The 24138-nt window shown below is 48.3% G+C and overlaps 8 protein-coding genes across 8 annotated transcripts; 4 read left to right on the top strand and 4 right to left on the bottom strand.

Moving 5' to 3' along the window:
- Window positions 1-476: 476 nt before the first annotated feature.
- HD556DRAFT_218201 (uncharacterized protein) lies at window positions 477-1600 on the bottom strand. Its single transcript, XM_041309926.1, has 7 exons — window positions 1583-1600; window positions 1470-1524; window positions 1348-1407; window positions 1165-1299; window positions 877-1111; window positions 762-819; window positions 477-710 (listed from the first exon to the last, which is right to left on the bottom strand). Exons 4-7 carry the CDS (start codon window positions 1292-1294, stop codon window positions 507-509), a joined length of 627 nt encoding a protein of 208 aa, XP_041162911.1. The 5' UTR covers window positions 1295-1299; window positions 1348-1407; window positions 1470-1524; window positions 1583-1600; the 3' UTR covers window positions 477-506.
- Window positions 1601-3303: 1703 nt separating this feature from the next.
- On the top strand, window positions 3304-4463 carry HD556DRAFT_1463533 (uncharacterized protein; the record flags this gene model as incomplete). Its single annotated transcript, XM_041308295.1, has 3 exons — window positions 3304-3688; window positions 3737-4181; window positions 4299-4463. Exons 1-3 carry the CDS (start codon window positions 3429-3431, stop codon window positions 4461-4463), a joined length of 870 nt encoding a protein of 289 aa, XP_041162910.1. The 5' UTR covers window positions 3304-3428.
- A 3900-nt stretch (window positions 4464-8363) lies between these two features.
- On the bottom strand, window positions 8364-8660 carry HD556DRAFT_1232777 (uncharacterized protein; the record flags this gene model as incomplete). Its single annotated transcript, XM_041297541.1, has 1 exon — window positions 8364-8660. A coding segment is annotated over one exon (297 nt), but the record flags the coding sequence as incomplete, so codon positions are not given.
- Window positions 8661-8739: 79 nt separating this feature from the next.
- HD556DRAFT_1306148 (uncharacterized protein) lies at window positions 8740-10664 on the bottom strand (the record flags this gene model as incomplete). Its single annotated transcript, XM_041299878.1, has 2 exons — window positions 8740-9255; window positions 9594-10664. 2 exons carry the CDS (start codon window positions 10662-10664, stop codon window positions 8740-8742), a joined length of 1587 nt encoding a protein of 528 aa, XP_041162908.1.
- A 2613-nt stretch (window positions 10665-13277) lies between these two features.
- Window positions 13278-13674, top strand: HD556DRAFT_1440431 (uncharacterized protein; the record flags this gene model as incomplete). The annotated part of the gene is made up of 2 exons (XM_041306112.1): window positions 13278-13336; window positions 13497-13674. 2 exons carry the CDS (start codon window positions 13278-13280, stop codon window positions 13672-13674), a joined length of 237 nt encoding a protein of 78 aa, XP_041162907.1.
- A 2491-nt stretch (window positions 13675-16165) lies between these two features.
- On the top strand, window positions 16166-16547 carry HD556DRAFT_1463523 (uncharacterized protein; the record flags this gene model as incomplete). Its single annotated transcript, XM_041308294.1, has 2 exons — window positions 16166-16254; window positions 16307-16547. The coding sequence occupies 2 exons, from the start codon at window positions 16166-16168 to the stop codon at window positions 16545-16547; spliced, it is 330 nt and encodes a 109-aa protein (XP_041162906.1).
- A 789-nt stretch (window positions 16548-17336) lies between these two features.
- HD556DRAFT_1463521 (uncharacterized protein) lies at window positions 17337-21691 on the bottom strand (the record flags this gene model as incomplete). The annotated part of the gene is made up of 12 exons (XM_041308293.1): window positions 17337-17638; window positions 17692-17886; window positions 17943-18038; window positions 18109-18142; window positions 19511-19986; window positions 20038-20322; window positions 20374-20504; window positions 20562-20726; window positions 20781-20896; window positions 20948-21076; window positions 21129-21448; window positions 21515-21691. 12 exons carry the CDS (start codon window positions 21689-21691, stop codon window positions 17342-17344), a joined length of 2421 nt encoding a protein of 806 aa, XP_041162905.1. The 3' UTR covers window positions 17337-17341.
- Window positions 21692-22138: 447 nt separating this feature from the next.
- HD556DRAFT_1306145 (uncharacterized protein) lies at window positions 22139-23689 on the top strand (the record flags this gene model as incomplete). Its single annotated transcript, XM_041299877.1, has 12 exons — window positions 22139-22325; window positions 22396-22405; window positions 22455-22526; window positions 22616-22652; window positions 22702-22778; window positions 22897-22904; window positions 22975-23034; window positions 23084-23127; window positions 23213-23281; window positions 23316-23538; window positions 23570-23592; window positions 23642-23689. 12 exons carry the CDS (start codon window positions 22139-22141, stop codon window positions 23687-23689), a joined length of 858 nt encoding a protein of 285 aa, XP_041162904.1.
- Between the last annotated feature and the right edge of the window lie 449 nt (window positions 23690-24138).

The following is a 24138-nucleotide window of genomic DNA, read 5'->3' as shown; positions in this document are numbered from 1 at the left end:
CTCTGTGAAGTTCACGGCTGTCTGGTGCTCTACGAAGAGCAGGGGAATGTGTTTTTATTTAGTCTCGCTTTTGTGATGGTATCGATATAAGTGATTTGATGTTCCGAAGTAGATTCCAAAGAGACATACAAAAAAATTTACCTGAGTAATTTGCTATGTGCTCTCAATCAGATATCGCTGCTGGCACTAGCTGCCCATCTACACTTGCACCAAGCACTGGTATTTCCTTTCTCCGCGTGATGGCAATCATTCTTATGATTCCTTGAGCGAATGGGCATGCGAGAGCCAAGTCGAGTAACGGTATACTGCTTCAGTTCCTTATGCTTCTCGGCTCATTCAACATCTCACTCTTGAGAGAGATCTACTCGAAATCCTCTTGTATGGCCTATTTCTATCAAGTAACAACTTACATAAATAAGTATCACAACAAAACCTGGAATAAATAAATAAAAATATCCCACTCCCTGCAGACTACTGCAAAACGATTATATCGAGAATGGTCTACACTACACGCTACTGCTAGTTTCCACATGGACACGTTCCTCGAAAGCAACTGAAGTCATAGCACTTGCTGTATCGTAGTCGGCCACGAGTTTTGCATAATATTCTCGAACACCAAGGATGAGGCGTGGTCCCAGCACAGACATCTGCGCTATCTCGAAAATTGAAACGAAACCATAATAAATCTCAATACCCAGGGACAATTCACCCTATAGAATTGATTAACCATGTGTGCACATAGAGGTCGGTGACCGACATACCGCTGAGAACGTCGGAGAGAATAAACCAGCCATCTGGAAGCAAGAGACAACCAAAAAACTAGTGCGTACAAAACTTCAGTGAAACAAGAGAACCACATTCACATCATGAGCTTACCTTGCAAAGTAACTAATGTGAGTCTGCATCAAGACCGTGAAACAGTCCCCGATAATACCTCTTGTCGAGTGTTGTCGCAATTCACGTAAGTGCTTCACAGTAATCCAGACCGCGAGACACAGAGCGAGGACCTCCCAAACAGTGTTAAGTATCCAAGTCACGGAAAGCAAAAGTAGGACATCTCCAGAACTGTAGCCAAGGTTGCACTGATAGGTGCCGGAGAGAACAAATTCCTCTGGTATTTGTCAATGACCCTGATCAAACATTTCATACAAAATTAAAGCCTACCCCCCGAAAGCTCCATCATCGATATTGTGATCATCACTACGTTGGGGATGGTGGTGGCCAGAAAGATGACAACCAGAAATATCAGCACCTTTCTGGATTGCTGATACATGGCATGTAACCGAGCGATCATGATGACTTGATGATATTTCAGTCAAGTCAATATCACGGAGGTGTATAGCTCACCGCCCAGTATCACAGTTACAACTTCAGACGTCCAACTACGTGCCTTGAATATGATAAGGCCTGACGAATCCAGCAGCATTATTTATCAGTTTTGGATGATCACAGGCTCGAAATAAACTCACAGCTGTGGAAGTCATTATATTGAACCAACGAGTTGTTCGAGAATTTTACTCACGCCTACACGGTATTTCAGTTGTTTGGACGGTAATGGAAGGCATCAGTGTGGGATACTCACTGCATCTGTCGTCCAAATTGTTGGAACACTAACTGTATGCGGCCCGTCAGAAGAAAGAAAGAAACTCTACGCGAGGAGACATACTCTACATAGTGAGGCTGATTGTAGAGACGGACGATGAGTGCAACACCAATGGCTTAGATGTCGAAACGTACACGATATATCCTATTCCAACATATCGCGCCTAGGATATGTCTGCGTTAGTACAACTTGCTAACCACGCTTGAAAATACAAGCTACATACAATGAGATACAAAACTGTCATCATGGACCACCGTTGCCTCTGCCACGAGTTAGTTGTCATAGTCTCACATCGTTCTTTTGATGTGAGAATCCGCTCACCCAGATCAGTTCCACCTATAAAAGTGTTGTCAGCGAGATGGCTGCTCCTGTAACAGTGTCTACCTACCTCTTGTCCAAACATAAGTCCTAGAAATCACATAGTATCAATGGTCTTTTCATACTTGATATTGCTCACCCCAGTCGTATATTACCGCGGCACAGGAGGCAACTGCGAAACCGCAGCCAAGGTTAATCGAGTCATCACGGTCATCATGCGGCTGACTCTCCACGAACCTACAAAATAGCTGCTAATAATATTCGCATTGATAACTGGCCACCAACTAGGATCGTTCGAGAATAGGGTCATACTATTAGAGGATGGGTATGGGCGAGCAGGGATGGTGGACGTATAACGAATGCATTCGTGCTTGATATACCACCACCATCCAGTGTTGACATCGCCGAAGTGAGATTTGAGTGATGATGTCTGGTTGATCGAAGTAAGTGTTTCAGCATGAATCCAAGCAGAAAAGGGATCTACATCCAGGGATATATTGACGAGATCAAATGATAAAGCAGAGCCTCACGCAGAATGTTCGGACGCCACAAAAGATCGAATGTTCGTGATTTGGCAACAAAGTTCGAGGTATCCTTGCTACAGCACAGGGATTCCACCTCAGTCCGTCAATGATATCGTTTCATTGTTCTAACAGAGCACTGAACAGCGCCCAACTGATAGATTGCCCTCGTAACAGACATTTTCTCTCAAGGTCAGCAAAGTTTTTTTGACCTTGAAAAAAAAAGCGAGTGATTGAGATACACATGTGATGGTAGCATATACGTACCGTGAGGAGGACCACACTGGCATACAAATCCCCGTTCACAGTTTGTCATGCGCCCTATGCAAATGCGCGAACCACTACAATGAAAAGGATAGAAATGAACGGTGCGAACAGTATTTAGGTGGGAGCACGGAATTGGTTGCCGCTGCAAGGACTTTGAGCATCACTGCGAACTCTAGAAAACAGTTCCATCATCCGCGTCCTTGGTATACAGTGTTAGTTGATTTGGAATTCGATCGTGGTGTGAGTACGGCTTTCGGCCCTGGTGTGGCAAATTCGCGGAGTCTAAAAAAACCACCAAGCGTACGACTCGCTCGAAAAAGTACTCTTGTTATTGGCAGACTGTGCTTCACAAGGTGGTGGCAATCTGCAGCTGGCATTGCAGATGGAGTCAACTGTTTGTTGAGGAATTCCAGGTGATTCCTTTGCGGCTTCGCCAACGTAAAGCACATAAAGCAAGGCGTCTTCCTATCCCCTTCAGATTCATTTGATCCTCGTTTATACAATGTGTTTCTCCTGTGTGCTCGCTGTTGTTGTTGATTTGACGGCATTTAAAAGTATGTCCTTTCTGATTTGTATTTTATCCATTGTCGATCTCGAGAACCACTTTCATAGATCTACAAATGCGGGAACGAGGCATGCCCTGCCCAGGCTGCCATCGATAGTACCACTCAGACAAGGAAGAAGATCCTCTTTGCGAACGGTCAGGATGCGGTCAGAGGATGAAACTCATTCGCCATGTTTCCTTCATGGACTGTCCCGGTCACGATATTCTGATGTCTATCATGCTTGACGATGCCGCAGTCATGGATGCTGCTCTTCATCTAATCGCAAGACACGAAACATGCCCTCAGCTGCAGATATTCGAGCACTTGGCACGGTCAAAATCACGAAGCTGGAAAACATCATATAAGGTCGACTTAATCGTGGAAGCCCAGGCTTTTGAACACCAGAAATCAATCGCTGCATTCGTCAAGGGTGGGTCATCGGTGGCATGGATCATCCGATGTTGTATTGATTTTTGTAACAGGCATGGTGGTCGAGTCGTCACTCATGGTTCTGATATGCAACCGAAATACGACATCGACACTGTCAACGAATACATTATAAAGCATATACCTATCCTGGTCTGCGACTTTGCTTCCGATCCCAGTTTTATCGTTGTCTGTTCCTTTGATATCGACAAGCCTAGTGCTGATATCGATGAGCTCAAAGGTGGTTCTATCCTCACAGACATCCTACGGGTTAGAGCAAGGATTCAAGCTTCGTCCGGGGATTCTACCAAAAGACACTCGGGGCTGGAACCGTGCAAGCTTGTTTCCAGCAAGATCGTCTCCCTGTACGCCGAAAACAATCACTTGCAGTTCGCAGTTCCGGGAGGACTGATTGGTAAGATTAACCCTACGCTATGCAGAGCGGACCGTCTCGTCGATCAAGTGCTGGGTGCGATTGTAACCTTCCAAAAGTCTATACTGGTGAGCATCCTCGATCGATATCCTTTCGCGTTCTGACAGAATCTAGAGCTTGAAATCATTTTGTTCCTTTTTTTATTTTTATTTATTTTTTATTTTATCCAATTATTGTCCATTGAGAGGTATACTCTATGTAGGACAGTACTGTCTAGCCAAGGAGCCCTGTGCTCCGTCCCGTTGTCGCATCCCCAAATGCACTGGTGTAAGGCGTACCCCACCAGTCCGCCGTTCCTGCCGGCCGTTTTAGATGGGCAATGTAAGAGACTAAGGGAAGACTATAAGTAAGATTGCGTGGGTAAGAACTATCGTGAAATATATAACGCGTGCTCGGCCGCTGTCGCGGACCAAACAGAGATCAGTTGGGGTGTTCAGTAAGTGAGTGATAGACATAAGGTAAGGGACATGGAAGTTAAGGTGCGCTTCCTGGTTGGACGAGGAGACGGGTCGTCCAACGTGTCGGTACATCATGTATCCGCGGTTACTGGCGTAGTCCCCAAGGTGAGACCAGGGATCTCGTGTGGGCGAGCTGAGGTGTAGGGATTAGGTGAGGATTATGTCGTGATAGGGTAGGATGGGGGATATGGTGTGTTGGCATTAGAGTGGTCGTAGAGTGATAACTGGACAAAGTGCGTCAGAGTGGTCATGCTGTGGGCATCGAAATTTCACCTAGCGTGGATTTCAATCTACGGGTCTGATTAACATACCGAACGAGATGAGTGATGGCGTCTGAGTCTGCCAGAACGTGAGAAAGCGAGGTGGATTTCCGCCCTAGGGCACGGGACATGACATGACGTGCTGCGAGGTACTGAGGGCATTCAAATAGAAAGTGGTGAACAGTTTCTTCGGTTTGCGGGCAATGAGGGCAGTGGGGGGATTCAGTTTTCGTTAGGCGGAAGAGATGTTGGTTTAGAGGGAGGTGACGGGTGCGCAGTCCTATTAAGAGTCCGGTGAGGTGTTTCGAGTAGGATGATGTGAGTTTGAGAAATGAGCGTTTGATTGCGAGGGGGTCTATGCGTTGGATGTGTTGGAAGTGGGGGGAGGTGGACCATAATGTGGCCCATCTGGCATGGGTACGTTCTCTGTGAGCTTGCTTGATGGCTGAGAGGCTGAGCGGCAGTAGGTTGTTACGAAGATATTTGGGGAGAAGCTCACGGGGGCTGTTGCGATTCCTTCCCTCTGCTGCTACTTTCGCCGCTTTGTCTGCCTCCTCATTCCCGTGTACTCCCTCGTGTCCAGGAACCCAGCGGAGCGTTAGCTTGAAATTCGGATTCGCGCGCTTGATCTTCCTTAGTATTCTCTGAAATTTCGCAGCTAGGTAGGAACCTGGGTTAGTGTAGAAACTCTCACCTGATAGGATGGCCGCCTGGTTGTCAACCGAGATGGAGAGTGGGAAGGTGAGATTCTGTTCAGTCGCAATCAACTTAGCGGCTAAGGTCAGGCCAACCATTTCGGCTTCGAAGACGGTATGATCCTCGTCCGTGCCCAGATAGTAACGGAGGGTACGGGGGATTTGCCTGCACGAAAGAGTATGGCAGCTGCGCCTATGTGTCCGTCGTGTCCGGAGCCGTCGCTGTATACTTGGATGTTGTCTGGCAGGTCATGGTGTTCGGCGATGGCCTCTTCTCAAGAGGTGGCGATGTGCGTGTCATATAGGTTGGGGGAGGAAGGTGCACGTCGAGCTGGGATAAGGGTTTCGATGTCGGATGGGTTGATCTGGAAGAATCGGGTGAGACGGTGGAGGGAGGATCGGTGGGACGAGACATATCGGCTTGCAGCTGTTCGGAGGGCAGAGTAGAGGGGGTGGGTGTCTGGGTGGGCAGCCATTCTGGTGACCGCTCGGTGACAAGTGTTCTGGAGTAGGAGGGTCATGGGTAGTAGGTTAGCGTGTACTTCGAGCACGTCAGTTGCGGTGCTCCTCATGGCTCCGGTCATGGCAATGGCAGCAATGCGCTGGATGGAGGTTAGTTTCTTGGCCACTCCTAAGGAGCCATGCTGCAGTGTGTCAGTGCCTTCACGGTATGCTGGTGTGAACCAGAGGTCAGCCGCATAGAGCATTTTGGGAACAGCTGTGGCCTGGTAGAGTTGCCTCATGAGACGGAGCGGGATACCTTTGGACATGGTGGACAATCGTCGGAGCTGCAGGACATAGGCTAGGCCCTTGGCCAGGGCATTGTCAACTTGAGCCTTCCAACGCAGTTCTTGGTCGATGATGACGCCTAGAAAACGGTGAGTAGGGGAGGGACGAATGACCACTCCACGAAGGAGTAATGCCGGACGATCCTTTCTTCTATTCATGGAGAAGTCGATTAGCGCGAACTTGTTGGTCTCGAACTTGGAGTTGTGGTCCCGTGACCAATCAAAGCCTCCGCCCGGCCGTTCTAGCATGTTCTTGAGGATGTGATGAGTATTGTTGAAATCTTTACCTATGGCCACCAGGGCTGTATCATCAACGAAGGCAAGGGTTAGTTCTGAGAGAGATGCGCGTCCTCGTCTGGGTTTCGCGATGTCTACGAGGTCAGCGCTATAAATAATATAAAGAATCATTGAGAGAGGGTCGCCCTGTCCTATACCATTATTAATATCGATCCAATCTGAAGTGAATCCGTCGAAGTGCAGCTGAGTCTTGCGATTCGTGAGGACTCGTTCCGTGAAGTTGACGAGTGCTGAAGGCAGACACCGGGTTTGCATATTGTGCAGCAGCCGTTTGGTGACTGCATTCGGGAAGGCACCCTCGATATCCAGGAAAAGTACCGAAGCGACTTTGTGCGAGCGCCATGCGTTCTTGATGGTATGTTCCAGGAGGTGGAGAGAATCGGTGGTGGAGCGTCCTGGGCGGCCGCCGAAGTGGGTGTTCGGCAAGAGATGATGGTGTTCTAGTAGATAGGTTAGTTGTTCAGCGACGACGGCAGTGAGAAGTTTGCATGTGGTGTTAAGAAGGGCGATAGGGCGATAGGCCTTCGGTACTGTGTAATTCGGCTTGCCGGGCTTTCGAAGTACGACCGTCGTGAAGGTCTTCCAAGGGGCATAGTAAGTATTATAGGTGAAAACGGCATTAAAAAGATGGACTAGATAAGGGGTTAGTACGTCAGAGCATTGTTTGAAAACGATATTGCGGATGCTGTCGGGCCCTGGGGCCTTATATCCGCTAAGCTTCGAGATGGCACAAGTGATCTGGGCTGATGAGATGGGAGTATGGGGAGCTATTGGGTCTGGATAAATGTAGTCAGTGGGGACAGAGTCAGTGATAGGAGGAGGGGGAAAGAAAGCTTCTGCGATGACGGCACTCTTTTCAGCATTGGTGGTAGCTTCTATCTCGCTGCTGTCTGGTCGTTTGGCAAGAAGGGTGGGTATGCGCGACTTCCCCCCGTTGCTCGGAGTGGAAGAGATGTAGCGGTTAGCGGTCCAGAGATCATTACCCTCGATATCCTCTAGCCATTCCAGCCAATGCTGCTTCTTGGTGGCAGCGATTTCATCGGCATAGCGGTTTTTGAGGGCCTTGTGTTCCCGATGGCATGGGTGATCTGGGAGACCATGCATCTGGTGGGATTTTCGGCTGAGCTTCGCGACCTGCTTGCGTAGGTCGGAGAGGGTACGCGTCCACCAGCGTTTGGAGTGTGGACAGGGTTTTGCTAGAGGTACACATGCTTCAGCGGTGGACGTGATGGCTCGCGTGACAAATTTGGCCATTTGCTGAAATTCTTCCTCTGAGGCGAGTGGGAGTGGAGGGGTGGGTGCGAGTGTGGCGCTAAGGACCTCTTTGAATTTCTCCCAGTCGACCTCACGCCAGTTGGGGCGAGGGACGTCGTCTTTTCGGGTGACTGCTAGTTCAAGCATTAGTATAATAGGGAGGTGGTCCGTTTTGGGGCCTCGTTTCGCTGGTTCAGTGTCACATGCGATGACAGCGTCGAGAGTGCCCTCTGTGCCGAGTACATTATCTGGCCGAGTCCAATTGCCAGTGCTGTTGGATTGGAGGGTGGGGATGCCGCAAGGAAGTAGCTGTAGCATACCATAGTCAGCGATCAGGTCAATAAGCGGTTGAGAGAGCGGGTAGTTAAATAAGTGGCAGTTACGAATGTCCTCCCACATGGGGTGATGGCGATTGAAGTCGCCCAGCCAGAGCATGTGGTCATCTGCCGTTGGACGGAGCAGAGCAATGTTCTGACTGAGGAAGGTCTCCATGGCAATTAGGGTATTCTGGTGGGTACAGTCGTTATATATATTTACAATGGTGCATGCACCGAAGTCACCAGTCATTTGTACAATAACCACGTCGGATGACGGGAATGGAATTTGTCGCCACGTGTTCGTGTCGAGCGAAGTGTTGACAAAGGTGATTGCTCGTGAGCGTTCCTGAGGGTGAGTGAGATGGTTAGTAGGATATAGGACATGCCAGCGGTGGCTGGCGCGAGTGTTACGAAGGAAGTTAATATATGGTTCCTGAATTATTAGAAGATCGTGGTTAGTGATATCCCGGCTGTTCATCAGCGACTCTTGAGCCGCTAGCGAGGCGTTGAGGTTTTGCTGCCATATCCTAAGACTGCCTGGGGCGGGGTTGGGTTGTTCAGACATTTGGGAGGAGAGAGTTGGGGCTGGCAATGGGGGTCGTGTAGGTGGACAACGAGGGAGTAGGTGACGACACCGGAGTAGAAGGGGGTGTGGGTGACGAGGGGGTTGATGGTGTCGCAGGAGTGGACGTAGTCGAGGGAGTTGAGGGGGGGTGAGAGCTCATCGGGGGGACAGGCGCAGTCGCAGTTGGCTGCAGAGGGTCAACGCGTTTGAAGGGGAGAGTGGCTTGCTTGTGTTGATAGCGGGGGGTGGTGTGTGCAGCTCTGCAGTGCGGGGAGAAGTAGAATGATTGGGCGTCAAGGTTGGTGCCCTTGAGGGACGGATGGTTGGGTTCCAGGTGGAGCTGGTAGGGAAGAAGGGGAGTTTGTTCTCCGGGTATTGTTCGTCCAAGGTCTTGCAACGGCGGATGAATTCCGGACACTTGCGACTCCAGCTGGTGTGGTTTTGGCTCTTGCAGTTTACGCAGCATTCGGTTCGGAACGCGTTGCACTGTGTAGTCCAGTGACGGCCACTGCATGTGCCGCAAACGTCATGAGGAGAGGAACAGTTGCGAGCCATGTGCCCGAATTTCTGGCATTTGGCGCAGCGTAGGGGTTCCTTGTGGTCCTTATTGACAGCATAGCGATGGGCATCAATACATATGCCCTCCTTCAGGATGTTGTTGGCGGTTTCGACGTCCGTGATCTGGAGGAGTGCGAAGGCGGTGCGTTGCTCTCTTGTACGACGTTGTGGGGGCTTGATCCAGCGGATGGATGCTATCGAATTAGGGGGGAGGTGGTTTTCAGCTTCGATGTGACGAGGGAAGTCATCATGTTCTATCTCGTAAGTGATCAGCAGGAATTGAATTACGATGGAATAGGTCCTATCCCGTATGCATGCCGGCGAGTCCAGTTGAGACTCGAGCAGCATTCGGCCTGTAGGGCCTTTGAGCCAGCCCGCTAGTTGTTCATTGTCGAGCTCCACTATCAGACCTCCATTGCGAAGGCGCTGGACCGCGCGGACTGCGCCTGTAGGGGTTCCCTCGCCACGTATTTCAGAGAGGATATCAGAGATGCGCTTAGCAATGGTGGCATTAGTGGCTTCTGCCAGGAAGAGAGAGTGGCCCGGCGTTGGGTCAAGCAATATCTGTTTGGCTCGAAGAGATGCTCTGGCTACCGCTTGGTCAATGGACGGGGGGAGATTGGCAGCTGCTACTGAGCTGTAGGTAGGGAAGGCTGGGGGAGTGACTGTTGGCTGCGTGATAACTGGTGGGGGTTGGGAGAGCTGAGTCGCGAGGTTGTTGAGACGGTCCTGAGTGAATTTGAGGGACGGTGTGAGGAGCTTGTAGGAGTTATTGCAGTCCTCGATGGATTCGTATAGGGTGTCCACCGCATCCTCGATGCGTTCAGCTGCAGTTTTGAGATCATTCTTTTCTTCCTCTTTTTCCCTTTCTATTGCGTCGTGAAGTTGCTTCGATTGCGCCAACGTTCCTATCAAAGATTCTGCAGTGGTGTGTATGGAAGCCACTTGAGGGGCGATAGCTGCTATGACACTGTTCACGATGTTGGTCGAGAGGGAATTCGTGAGTTGTTTGGCTGCCGCTTTGGCGACTACGTCCGCTATTTCCGAGGCGGCTTGCTGTTTGAGAATGAAGGCTACAGCTCTGATGGCGTTGGTGACGGCAAGTGGGATGGGTTTGGCCATTTGGGTGACTTGGAAAAGGATGCCCACCAGGTGGAGCAGGGAGAGAGGTTCGTCAGCCTGGCGAAGGAGAACATTGGTGAGATACTTCTCAGCCGAGTCCAAACCCGTGACTGCTCCCGGTAACGCCTCAATGTCATCCTGCAACATCTGATTCCTTTGGGCGGTGGGGTTATGATTAGTTGTGTGAGGTAGCGTAGTTGGCTGGTTCTTTTTCTCTGGCGCTTTAGTGGGCGCCATGAGCTGTAGAGTCTGTCTGTTAGTGTTGTTCATGGTTTATATACTTATTTGATTGTTTTTGGAGTTTTCTGGAGTATGTCTAGATAGAAGAGAAAGGTCTAAGAGTTAGTATGGATGCGCAAAGGCGCCGTTTGGCAACCTTGGCGCTGTTGAGCGCGATGTTGAAATTTGAGTTTCGAGGTCCTAGTCGGGGTGCCACTTGGTTCAGGTCCAAGAAGCGATCTCATTTTGTTCCTTCTCTGCCGTTTACTGGGCATTCGTCGAAGGTTCACCTGACTTCACTCGCGCGTGCTGAGGTTGGAGAGGAGGTCGCGCTTTCGAGAAGCATCGATAAGTATCGGGGGCTTGTAGGCAAATGTTTCTGTCGACTTAGTAGATTGATTCGCTACCTACTTGATGTGATTGGAGCCAATCTACATATGTATTTGACGAGAAAAGGAAAATATACTACTGATGATCATGGGTATACTCAGTAGAAGCGCAACGAAATTATAAGAAATGACAAAGAACATCTTTTAGAGATGAAGAAATAAACAGAGTAGATTAATGATGACCGTCAGTATACTCAGAAGAGGAACAGAATATAGAGACCCAAAAACGAGTCCAGCATCCAGCGTGTTTGATTATGACATGAGGATTGTTGTTTGGAGTTGTGTTAGTGACGACGGGAGGTGGGGTGGCAGTGGAGACAGCAGCCTGTGCTTGCGAAGACTGGGCTTGAGATGCACCACTAGAGTGTTGTGTGGTATTGCTATTGGGAGGAAGTGAGATGCTTGCGGCAGTGTTCCCAGGTTTCAATGGAATTATTTTCATACGTCTTTCTCTTGCACATGCGTTCCTCTGTGTTGTATGAGATGGGATTTGAATATTCGAGAAGCAAACAGACAACATACACGTTTGCCCTTGGCATACGGGACATCGACTACTGCTGAGGGACGCTCGCGGACCTTGATGTCTTCACCAGTTGGTCTCCCAGAGAGACGATTTCGAACCCAGTGGAAAGGGCGGGGTCGCGAAGACGTATTGTGGGCGTCGGGGTGGAATAAAGAGGAAAGCCGGTCACGAAGGGTGCTTGCATGCGATGCGTGCTGAGAACATACAAGTCAGGAAAAACAGTACTGGATTAGATGTTAATGACATACGTGAGCCCGATGTGGTATGTCGTCAAAAAAACCATGAGGCACCCGGCGCTGGGGGATGATGATTGGCTGACGGACTGGACATAGTGTAGCATCAGCCTAGAAGGAATATTTAGGTTCAATTGCGATAGGATCTCAATAAATAAGACCTGATCATAAAAAGCGTCACATACAGTAAGGATCGGGTTGTCCAACAGAAGTTCGCTAAGGCCAGCTTCTTTGAGTATCGCAGAAACGTCCCATGAATACGCATTTTTGTCGCTGCAGCCAGTGGCTAGTAGCTTTCCATCTAACGAAAATGACACAGAAGCCACGGCATGTGGATGCTGGAGGGGCGAACTGATGGGCTGGTTGTTGTCGAGGTTCCATAATTGTGCTGTGCTGTCCCAGGATACGCTTGCGAGGATGCGGCCATTCGGAGATATTCCAAAGGATCGGACAAAAGAAATGTGCGCATCCAACACTGCGATCTGTTTCCAAGTTGTAGTATTCCATATCCTAATGAAGGAATTGTATGACCCAGATATAAGCGCGGTTCCATCAGGCGTCCAAGCCAGGCACCACACCGCATCAGCTGTTTCAACAGTGGTGACAAGCTTGCCTGTCTTGGCATCCCAAATTTTGGCATGCTGTTTGGATCCGCCAGTCGCAAACATCGTCATGTCTGGCGAGTAGACGACTGCCCACACCAATTTGTTTCCTGTCTTGGTTGGTGCGAGGTTTGCCTCTCCGCTCTCTACATCCCATTGTCTTGCAGTCCCATCGTCAGACCCGCTCAAGACTCGCTGACCATCTCCACTCCAGCAGACAGAATTCACTCCCTTTGTATGCCCCATCCATTTCACGATGACTTTGCCTGTGTCCATATCCCACAACCTCACACCGCCATCCATACTCCCGCTGGCGACTTTCTTTCCGTCCGGAGACAACGCTATAGTGTACACTGGACTGTCACCGTCCCGCCAGTCGTCTCCTATCTGTTTCCCACTCTTCAAATTCCATACCCGCAGCGAGCCGTCCGCTGAACAAGTCAATATCTGTTGTCCGCCTGGTAGATGTATGGTGCCGCGGACCGAATCGGTGTGTCCCTCAAATTTCTGACGAGGCATTATCCTCGAGGTCTCCTGTCTCTCAACGATGGGTGAAGACATCTGGACAGAGCTCTCTTTCAGCCTTCATCCCACAAAGTGCAAAATCGTCACTTACAACGATATGTTCCTCAGCAGGTCACGATGTGTTGATACCAAGACACGAAGGCGTCAGTGCACTGGAAGTTTAAACCGGGACGTCCTCGTGTTCGTTTCATAGCTTTCAGCAGGCTGTGCAACTGAAGCGCCCAAGCCTCGTTTCTGATTAACCGAGTCACCGTCCTAACTCCCATGTTCATTGTCGGTCCATATACCAAATTGCGCCTCACTACCTTTGCTATGTCTTGCAGATGATACTGTCCTCCCGTATTCTTTTCGATCTCGTCATGGACGCTGCTCTACTAATCGCAGTAAACGTAACATACTCTTGGCTGCAGATACCGGAGTACTTGGCCGGGGTTGAATGAAGCTGGAAAACATCAATATTTTTCAGAACAAGGTCGACTTGATCGAGCTCTTGAGCAACAAACATCAATCGCTGCATTCATCAAGGGTTAGTCCTCTGTAGCATGGATCATCCATTGTTATATTAATTCTCCTAACAGGCACGGTGGTCGAGCCGTCGCTCAGCGTCCCGATACGCAACTGGAATACGACATCGACGCTGTCAACGAAATCATTGCAAAGCGTCTACCTATCCCAGTCCGCGACTTTGCTTTCGATCTCGGTCTCATCCGTTCCTTCGATGTCAACAAGCCTGGTGCTGAGGTCCACGAACTCTAAGGTAGTGCCACTAGTCATTCCATCCTCACGGGCCGGGGAAACAAGTCAAGATTTGTCCGGTGATCGTAACAAAAAACACTAAGGGACGGACTCGTGCAAGCCCGTTTCTAGCACGATCGTCTCTCTGCACGCTGAGAACAATCGCTTGCAGTTTGCAGTTTCGAGGAGGACTGATTGGTATTTGCACCAAGTTTGATCCGACGCTGGGTGCGGTTGGGAAGCTCCCGAAGGTTTATACTGGTGAGCATCCTCGTTTTGGATGTGCCATTGCATTTTCAAGAGAATCTAGAGCTTGAAAATAGTTCGTTCCTTCTCCGCTGTTTGCTGGACGTTCGTACAGAGAAGAAACAGGTCTCAAAATTTGCCAAGAACAAGCTCCTAGTGATTAACATTGGTTCGACATTGGCTGGTGGGCAGATAATGGGCGTAAGAGGGGATCTCGCGAAGGTTCAACTAACTTTACCCGCATGCACTGAAGTTGGAGGGAAGTTTGCGCTTTCGAGACATATTGAGAAGTATTGGTAGCTTGTGGGCAAGTATTTCTGTCGGCCGAGTAGACTGATTCGCTGCCTACTTGATGTGACCGGAGCCAATCGACATATTCATCATTTCTGGAGCACGCAAATGCAAGTGTTTTTTTTTCATTTCAGTAGTAAACATCTTTGTTGAGAAGAGTCGCTTTCCTGATCAGTGAAGGCTTGTTGGCAATAACAAAAACATAGAATCGACCGTGGTATGTAAAGTGTTCCTTAAGTTTATGTCTCTATGTTATGTATTGGAAGGATGAGATGGGAGATATCCCTCGTAAAGGGCAAGGAAACGGACGGGATACATTACTGATGATCATGGGTATACTCAGCAGAAGCGCAACAAATGAAGAGCCAGAAGGGAGTCCAGCGTCCAGCATGTCTGATTATGATATGAGGATTGGTGTTTGGAGTTGTGTTAGTGACGACGGGAGATGCAGTGGCAGCAGCCGGTGCTTGCGAAGACTGGGCTTGAGATGTGCCATTACAATGTTGTGTGGTATTGCTATTGGAACCATGGGGCACCTGGCGCTGGGGGACGATGATTGGCTGACGGACTGGACATGATGTAGTAGCATCAGCCTAGTAGAAGGAATAGGTTCAATTGCGATAGGATAGGACCTGATCATAAAAAGTGACACATACAGCAAGAACCAACTTGTCCAACAGAAGTTCACTAAGGCCAGCTTCTTTTAGTATCCCAGAAATGTCCCATATATACGCATTATGGTCGAAGCAGCCAGTGGCTAGTAGCTTTCCATCTCCCGAAAACGACACAGAACGCACGTAGTGCCAATCTGGATCCTGGACTCGGAGGGGCGGACCGATAGGCAGGTTGTTGTCCAGGTTCCATAATCTCGTTGTGCTGTCATGTGATACACTTGCGAGGATGCGGCCATTCGGAGATATTGCAATGGATGTGATGAAAGAAGTGTGCCCATGCAACACTGCGATCTGTTTCCAAGTTGTGGTGCTCCATGTCCTAATCGAGGAATCGTATGACCCGGATATAAGTGTTTTTCCATCTGGAGTCCAAGCCAGACACCACAGCACATCAGCTGTTTCAAAAGTGGCGACAAGCTTGCCCGTCTTGACATCCCAAATTTTGGCATGACGCTGTCCGAGCCCGCTAGTTGCAAACATGCTCATATCTGGCGAGTAGACGACTGCCAACACGTATTCGTGCCCTGTCTTGATGGGTGCGAGGTTGGCCTCTCCGCCCTCTACATCCCATTGTCTTGCAGTCCCATCTTCAGATCCGCTCAAGACTCGCTGACTATCTCCACTCCAGCAAACAGTCCTCACTCTCTTTGTATGCCCCATCCATGTCACGATGACTTTGCCTGTGTCCATGTCCCACAACCTCACTCCGCCATCCTCACTCCCGCTGACCACTCTCTTCCCGTCCGGAGACAACGCTATGGTGTACACTGGACCGTCACCGTCCCGCCAGTCGTCTCCTATCTGTTTCCCACTCTTCAAGTCCCATACCCGCAGCGAGCCGTCCCTTGAACAAGTCATTATCCGTTGTCCGCCTGGTAGATGTATGGCACTCCAGACATCTTTGGTATGTCCCTCAAATTTCTGACGAGGCATTCTGCTCGAGGTCTCCTGTATTTCAACGATAGCTGAAGACATCTAGACGGAGCTTCGTTTCAGTCTTCATCCCACAAAGTTTAGAATCACCACTTACAACGATATGTCCCTCAGCAGGTCACGACGTGTTGACAGCAAGACACAACGAGCCTCAGTGCACTGGAAGTTTAAACTGCGACGTCCTCGTGTTTGCCTCACAGCTTCTAGCAGGCTGTGCAACTGAAGCGCCCAAGCCTCGTTTCGGATCAACCTCGCCGTCCTAACTCCCATGTTCATTGTCGGTCCATACACCAAATTGCGCCTCACTACCTTTGCTATGTCTTGCAGATGATACTGTCCTCCCGTATTCTTTTCGATCTTATGGTTGAATGAAGCTGGAAAGCATCAATATTCTTCAGAACAAGGTCGACTTGATCAAGCTCTTGAGCAACAATCGCAATCGCTGCATTCATCAAGGGTGAGTCTTCTGTAGCATGGATCATCCACTGTTATATTAATTCTCCTAACAGGCACGGTGGTCGAGCCGTCGCTCAGCGTCCCGATACGCAACTGGAATACGACATCGACGCTGTCAACGAAATCATTGCAAAGCGTCCACCTATCCCAGTCCGCGACTTTGCTTTCGATCCCGGTCTCATCCGTTCCTTCGATGTCAACAAGCCTGGTGCTGAGGTCCACGAACTCAAAGGTGGTGTTGCTAGTGGTTCTATCCTCACGGGCCAGGGCAACAAGTCAAGATTTGTCCGGTGATGGTAACAAAAAACACTCAGGGCCGGAACCGTGCAAGCCCGTTTCCAGCAGGATCCTCTGCGCGCTGAGAACAATCGCGTGAAGTTTGCAGTTTCGAGGAGGACTGATTGATATTCGCACCAAATTTAATCCGACGCTGTTGAGAGTGGATCGTTTCGTTGGTCAGGTGTTGAGTGCGGTTGGGAAGCTCCTGAAGGTCTATACCGGTGAGCATCCTCGTTTTGGATGTGCCATGATTGCATTTTCAAGAGAATCTAGAGCTTGAAAATAGTTCGTTCCTTCTCCGCTGTTTGCTGGATGTTCGTACAGAGAAGAAACAGGTCTCAAAATTTGCCAAGAACGAGCTCCTAGTGATTAACATTGGTTCGACATTGGCTGGTGGGCAGGTAATTGGCGTAAGAGGGGATCTCGCGATGGTTCAACTAACTTTACCTGGATGCACTGAAGTTGGAGGGAAGGTTGCGCTTTCGAGACATTGAGAAGCATAGGTTGCTTGTAGGCAAGTGTTTCTGTCGCCTGAGTAAACTGATTCGCTACCTACTTTATGTGACCGGAGCCAATCTACATGTTCATCATTTCTGGAGCACGCAAGTGCAAGTATTTTTCATTTCAGTAGTACACATGTTTATTGAGAAGAGTCGCTTTTCTGATCAGTGAAGGCTTGTTGGCAACAACAAAAACCTATAATCGACCGCGGTATGTAGTGTTCCTTAAATTTATGTCTCCATTTTATGTACTGGAAGGATGAGATGGGAGATATCCTTCGCAAAGGACAAGGAAACGCACGGGATACATTACTGATGATCATGGGTATACTCAGTAGAGGTGCAACAAATAAGAAGCCAGAAGCGAGTCCAGCGTCCAGCATGTCTTATTGTTACATGAGGATTAGCGCTTGAAAATGTATGAGTGACGGCGGGAGGTGCGGTGGAAGGGGAGACAGCAGCCTGTGCTTGCGAAGACTGGGCTTGAGACGCGCTATTAGAGTGTTGTGTGGTATTGCTGTTGGGAGGACGTGAGGTGCTTGCGGCAGTGTTCCCAGGTTTCAACGGAGGTATTTTCATCCGTCTTTCTCTTGCCGATGCATTCCTCTGTGTTGTATGAGAGGAAGTTTGAATATTCGAGAAGTAAACAGACAACATACACGTTTGCCCTTAGCATACGGAACATCGACTACTGCTGAGGGATGCCCGTGAAGCCCGATGTCTTCACCGGTTGGTCTCCCAGAGAGACGACTTCGAACCCAGTGGAAAGGGCGGGGTCGTGAAGACGTATCGTGGGCGTCGGTGTGGAATAAAGAGGAAAGTCGGTCACGAAGGGTGCTTGGATGCGATGCGTGCTGAGAACATGCACAAGTCAGGAAAAACAGTCCTGGATTAGACATTAATGACTTACGTGAGCCCGATGTGGTATGTCGTCAAAAAAACCATGAGGCACTCGGCGCTGGGGGATGATGATTGGCTGACGAACTGGACGTGGTGTAGCATCAACCTAGAAGGAATAGGTTCAATTGCAATAGGATATCAGCAAATAGGACCTGATCATAAAAAGTGTCACATACTACAGCAAGGACCGGCTTGTCCAACAGAAGTTCGCTAAGCACATACTTCAGTCAATTTCCCATGTAGAACCAGTGCCCTGGATGTGCCAAAACCCTGTAGAATCATGGCCAGCCAGTCCCCGGCCGGTCTATGTAGAATACATGCTGGCCGGCCTTGTATAGTAGTAGTCCACATGTATAATACACTACCATACTATTGTAAAAGCATGACCAGCCAGTAGATGTAAGACAACTGCCGGCCGTAGGTATACCAATATCAAGGCTTGCTGGTGTATTAGGATGCTGACTGTTTCACATCTATATTTGTAACTGGCCAGCCTTTCTTCTACATAGGCAGACGTGGGGTGGCCCAATATGTGGGATTAAGATTATACTGGCCAACCATATCTCTACCTCAGTAGAAACCAGGCTGGCCAGTATGTAGGTCTTAATCTAGCAAACCGGCCGCCCTGCATCTACCTATGTATGGGTAAGGCTAGCCAGTTTGTATGTTTTGAACTAGCATACCAGCCATCATGCATCCACCTAGGTAGCCATCAGGCTGGCCAGTTTGTAAGTTTAAAACAACATTTCAGCCACCCTGCATATACCTACGTACAGGCAAGGCTGGCCAGTTTGTAAGCTTGAACTAGCATACCAGCTGCCCTACATATACTTGGGTAGCCATGAAGCTGGCCAGTTTGTAGGTATGAAACCAGCATACTGGCCATCCTGCATTTACTTTGTAGATATTCAACTAGCATACCGGCCGTCCTGCATTTACTTATGTAGGGGCCAGGCTGGCCTGTTTGCAGGTATTAAACTAGCATACCGGCCGTCCTGCATTTACCTATGTAGGAGCCAGGCTGGCCTGTTTGCAGGTATTAAACTAGCATACCGGCCGTCCTGCATTTACTTATGTAGGAGCCAGGCTGGCCTGTTTGCAGGTATTAAACTAGCATACCGGCCGTCCTGCATTTACCTATGTAGGAGCCAGGCTGGCCTGTTTGCAGGTATTAAACTAGCATACCGGCCGTCCTGCATTTACTTATGTAGGAGCCAGGCTGGTCTGTTTGCAGGTATTAAACTAGCATACCAGCCGTCCTGCATTTACCTATGTAGGAGTCAGGCTGGCCAATATATATGTACATAGAGCGAGGAAAGCCAGTTTATACTCAAGTCATAACTTATCACCAGGCAGTGCGAGAGTCTAGACAAGCATATGTAATTACTGTACAAGATTGACTAGCAATGAAGACAATGGAGGATACAAGATCATATCTTCTGGGATCTCTTAGAGGGTTGCCTCGCCCTACCTGATCTACGAACCACAGGCTCAGTCCTAGGCTTCTTGGACTTACTTGATGAAGCATGGTTAATTTTTCTCTTCCTCCCTTTCTGCACCACCTCTTCAACCTCCTACTCCTGCTGTTCTTCTCCCCCAACTACATTCTCCTCTGACTCAACATCCTTCTCCTCAACCTCATGCCTTTCCTTCTCTACCACCATCCTCATCTCCTCATCCTCAACCTCGTCACTGAGTCCCTCTTTGTTCAGCCTCTCAATCTGACCAACAACTGAGAATAAGACTTCCCGGACAGCCTCATCCAGAGCGACCAAGAACTGTAGATCAATAGCAGAATGAGGTAGGTAGAAAGGGGTATTGGGATCAGCCTCGTCTTCCTCATACTCTATCACACGCTTAGACTCCCTATAGAGGAGCCCAATTCCTAGTATTACTGGCATTGCCGATGATGGCCCTGAGATTGGACAGGTCTGTAGCTTGTTTAAGCTAGCCATCAATGTCGCATATGAGGTGTGAATGTCCTCGGAAAGATAATTTTCGCTCCAAGACCAGTCAGCCCAGGTAGGCAAATCTTGGTGTCGCTCTGAAATTGGCTATTGGACATATAAGCCATAAAATTGAAAACAGCACCAAGTGACACTAACATTCTGTTTGGCTAATATTGCCAGGTCCCTAGTGGCGTCCACAAGCTCCAAGTAGTTTTCATTCTTGCTAAGGGTTTCTAAAAATGTGTATCGGTCATTGATGGCAACATCATCTGGTGTTGTCTCATGAGCGGCCGGCTGTGTTGTACGTTCTGTGAAATGAGAGGCAAATGGAGCCGGCCGGCCTTGATCTTCTTCATCTAAGTCTAGGGTGCTCACTACTTTCGTCTTGGACTTCCCAGTGACCCGAATATCAGCATCCTTGGCCTTAATAAAGACAACTAGCTTCTGATTTGTAGCAGAATGTCGTTCCCAATGCATCCATAGACAATTTACCTCCTCTGTCTTCATATGAGAAGGGTCTTTGACCACAAATCCTGTGGGAACTGAACCAGGTTCCAAATAATTGGACGGGCTGGCAGTTATCACGCCCCAAGGTACAGGTCTAGAGCCACCTGTGCAGACTTCTACAAACCATTGAGTCAATCAAATGTCATGCACATATTGAAGATGTTAGATCTTACTGTATGAAGTATGAAAGATACTTCTAATCAATTCATGTTGGCCCTTGAGGCCAATACCATCACGAAGAGGAAGTTTTGCATACCCCTCATCATCTACTATGATTTCAGGTAAGACAGGTCCATCCTCACAGTCTGAAGCCGCATGGTCTGAATCCTCTGAAGGGTCTATCAATTTAATAGTCAGTGAGCATGATATTTAAAATCAAATGAAACACGTACAAAATTCAGTCTTAGACCATTCTCCAAAGGATTCAAATCCATTTGCAGCCCACTCCTTGATACCACTCGAGCTCACAGAAAATTTTTTCTTGGCATTCTGAGGCATAGTTTCGTGTCTATAGTAGTTTAGTTAGTCTTGAGATTTCCATGTTGATTTGATGACTTACAGACTGACGGACAATGTCTGACTAGCTTTTTTCTTATGATTAACAAGCATTACTATGCGACAACCCATGGTGCGCCGAATTTGCTCTGCAAAATCTTCCAGAGTTTTCTTGAGGTTATTCTTACGATATCTCAAGCCAAAGTGTTAGACTGGAATAACTGTAGATTTGAAGTAAAACTTACATTGCCTGAGTTTCTTCTGGCGCCCCCTCCTCATTCCATTTCTTCATGGCAAACTTGACCTCCTGCTGTTGTGAAGGTGTCATGTTGTTGAACCACTCCCTGGCATTCCCAGTGCGGTACTTGATTGAATACTCCAAGCCTTTACTCTGTTGTTGGGCCTTGTCATATGAGTCGATCTCCTGCTTAAATAATTTCTGTGCTACGTCCCACTCAGACAGGGGTTTCTTATAGAAAGATGGTTCTCTTGGGCGACTCGCTGCCTCACGTTCGTCTGCCTCTTCCTTGTCTTTGAGACTTTTGGCATAGTATTCTTTTATTGCCTGTAGGTAACATTTATGTATATCATCAGACAACTAAATACATGTACAGTATAAGAATTTTGTGACCTTTTTCAAGGAAGTAGGCAAGGCAATGGGTTCCTCTTGCTCGTCTTGAGCAGCTAGTATGGCCCTCCGAATCTTCCTCACCACAGGCTTTCCAACAGATGAGGAACCTGCAGCAAAAATGGCCTTAGAGTGAAGGTCGAGAATTGGCTTAAAGGCAATAGACCAGTCGGTAGACATTACATCCCTTCATGTTTCATTTTTCTTCATCTTACTTGATTAGATACCCTCACCGCTCAATGGAAGTATAATGTGTTTTGGATCTTTTTACCTGATGTGAATTTGTCTATTATCTACACTGTCTAACTCCACTCAATGGAAGTATAATGTGCCTTTAATCTTGTTACTTGATGTGAATTTGACCGTCTCAATATATCCAATTTGATAATTGATTCAAGATAAAAATTGCAGGTAGGCTGGTACAGGCGGTAGGAGGGTGGCTAGCCGAAATTAATTTGAACACCCATGTTTATCAACAATAACGTGTGACTTACGCGCCGGCACGTGTTGAGTGGATTTTGACACGCGACGCGTTGAATTGTGGATTAGCCAATATTATGACGCTGTTGAGTTCATTGTTGATAATCACGTGACTATTTGCAAACAATAACAAACTGACACGTGAATATGAACAACAACAATCAGTTCTCACGGTTCAATCTCTTCTTTCGTCTTACCTTCATCATTCTCCTTCATCCTTTATTTCTGCCAGTGCCGTTACTTCAGGGCGACTTCCGGTGTACTCCTTTGGGTTCTTGCAGACTGCAGCTGCAAGAATCCAAAGGTACTACCCTACAGTCGCCCTTCAAACATAGTAAGTTCAACTTTGGTGGTGCGCCTACTTACTAACTGTTTTCATTTACATATACTCTCTTTCCCTTGAGGTTTCTCAAGGTAAGTACTTAATTGCTCACACCCGCTTGCTAATGTCTGTTGTACTTAGGATTTTGGAGACTTTGGATGGCGCAGTGACAGCCACTCCTCCCTTTGAGCGCCCTCCTGGCAGTTCCCTAATGTAAGTCCTTCTTTTCCCGCGTCTGCTTGCTAACGTTTGTTCTATTTAGGATTATACTTACGAATTTCGGGACTTTGGATGGCAGTTAGAGCCACTCCTCCCTTTGAGCGCCCTCCAGTTCCCAACGTAAGTCCTTCTTTTCCCGCGTCCGCTTGCTAACGTTTGTTCTATTTAGGATTATACTTACGAATTTCGGGACTTTGGATGGCAGTTAGAGCCACTCCTCCCTTTGAGCGCCCTCCAGTTCCCAACGTAAGTCCTTCTTTTCCCGCGTCCGCTTGCTAACGTTTGTTCTATTTAGGATTATACTTACGAATTTCGGGACTTTGGATGGCAGTTAGAGCCACTCCTCCCTTTGAGCGCCCTCCAGTTCCCAACGTAAGTCCTTTCTCTCTCATGTCCGTTTGCTAACGTTTGTTCTATTTAGTATTATACTTACGAATTTCAGGACTTTGGATGGCGCAGTTAGAGCCACTCCTCCCTTTGAGCGCCTTCCAGTTCCTTAAACGTAAGTCCTTCTTCTCTTGTGTCCGTTTGCTAATGTCTGTTCTATTTAGTATTCTGCTTATTGGAACTGGGGGTTGCGCAGTGCATGCCACTTGTCAGTGGCTCCTGCTTATAGGAACTGGGGGTTGCGCAGTGCATGCCACTTGTCAGTGGCTCCTGCTTCTTGAAATTGGCGGTAGCGCAGTGCATGCCACTTGTTAGTGGCTCCTGCTTATTGGGACTGGGGCTCAGCGCAGTGCATGCCACTTGTCAGTGGCTCCTGCTTCTTGGAATTGGCGGTAGTGCAGTGCATGCCACTTGTTAGTGGCTCCTGCTTATTGGGACTGGGGCTCAGCGCAGTGCATGCCACTTGTCAGTGGCTCCTGCTTCTTGGAATTGGCGGTAGCGCAGTGCATGCCACTTGTTAGTGGCTCCTGCTTATTGGGACTGGGGCTCAGCGCAGTGCATGCCACTTGTCAGTGGCTCCTGCTTCTTGGAATTGGCGGTATCGCAGTGCATGCCACTTGTCAGTGGCTCCTGCTCCGACTTTTTAATAGCCTGCTCCAACTTTTTAATGGTGGTAAGCGCTCAATTCCTGATGACCTTAACTGATCTGTTTTGTTCTCTAGACTGCTGAACCTGCCGGTACTTTTGTGTGGCAAGTGCTCTCTAGTTAAGTGTTAATCTTGTCTTAAATTTTGGTCTAACGTTTCTACAGGACAAATTTGTATTGTATTATATATATATTTGCTACATACATTTTCACCTGGAGTGTTGAGGCTTTGGTGAGGAGGGCCCCCTCATTGAAGTCTCGCCTCCCCTTTTGTATTTGTTACTTTATTTGTTTGCTTACTTGTAGTAAAATTTATTGTCACTCGTACTTTGTATTTGAAAATGTATGTTGATGGATGCACTTTATTTGCTGCCGGCTGAAAAGGTCACGTGACCGTGTGTATATTAGCAAAGAGCCTTATTAAGAAAGCAAGCGCAAAAGCACAGTAGTGTATAATAATCAAACGCTGCACAGACCAAAGCAACTATTATCTACTACATGTCTTAGATAGATAATGTGTTATGTAGATCTCAATTCTGCCTTGATGCGGCTCACCATTGACATGCTGAAGGA

The sequence above is a fragment of the Suillus plorans genome (assembly GCF_016647745.1).
Source record: "Suillus plorans strain S12 chromosome Unknown HD556scaffold_14, whole genome shotgun sequence".
NCBI lineage: Eukaryota > Fungi > Basidiomycota > Agaricomycetes > Boletales > Suillaceae > Suillus > Suillus plorans.
This window is presented reverse-complemented; position numbering and strand designations above follow the sequence as displayed.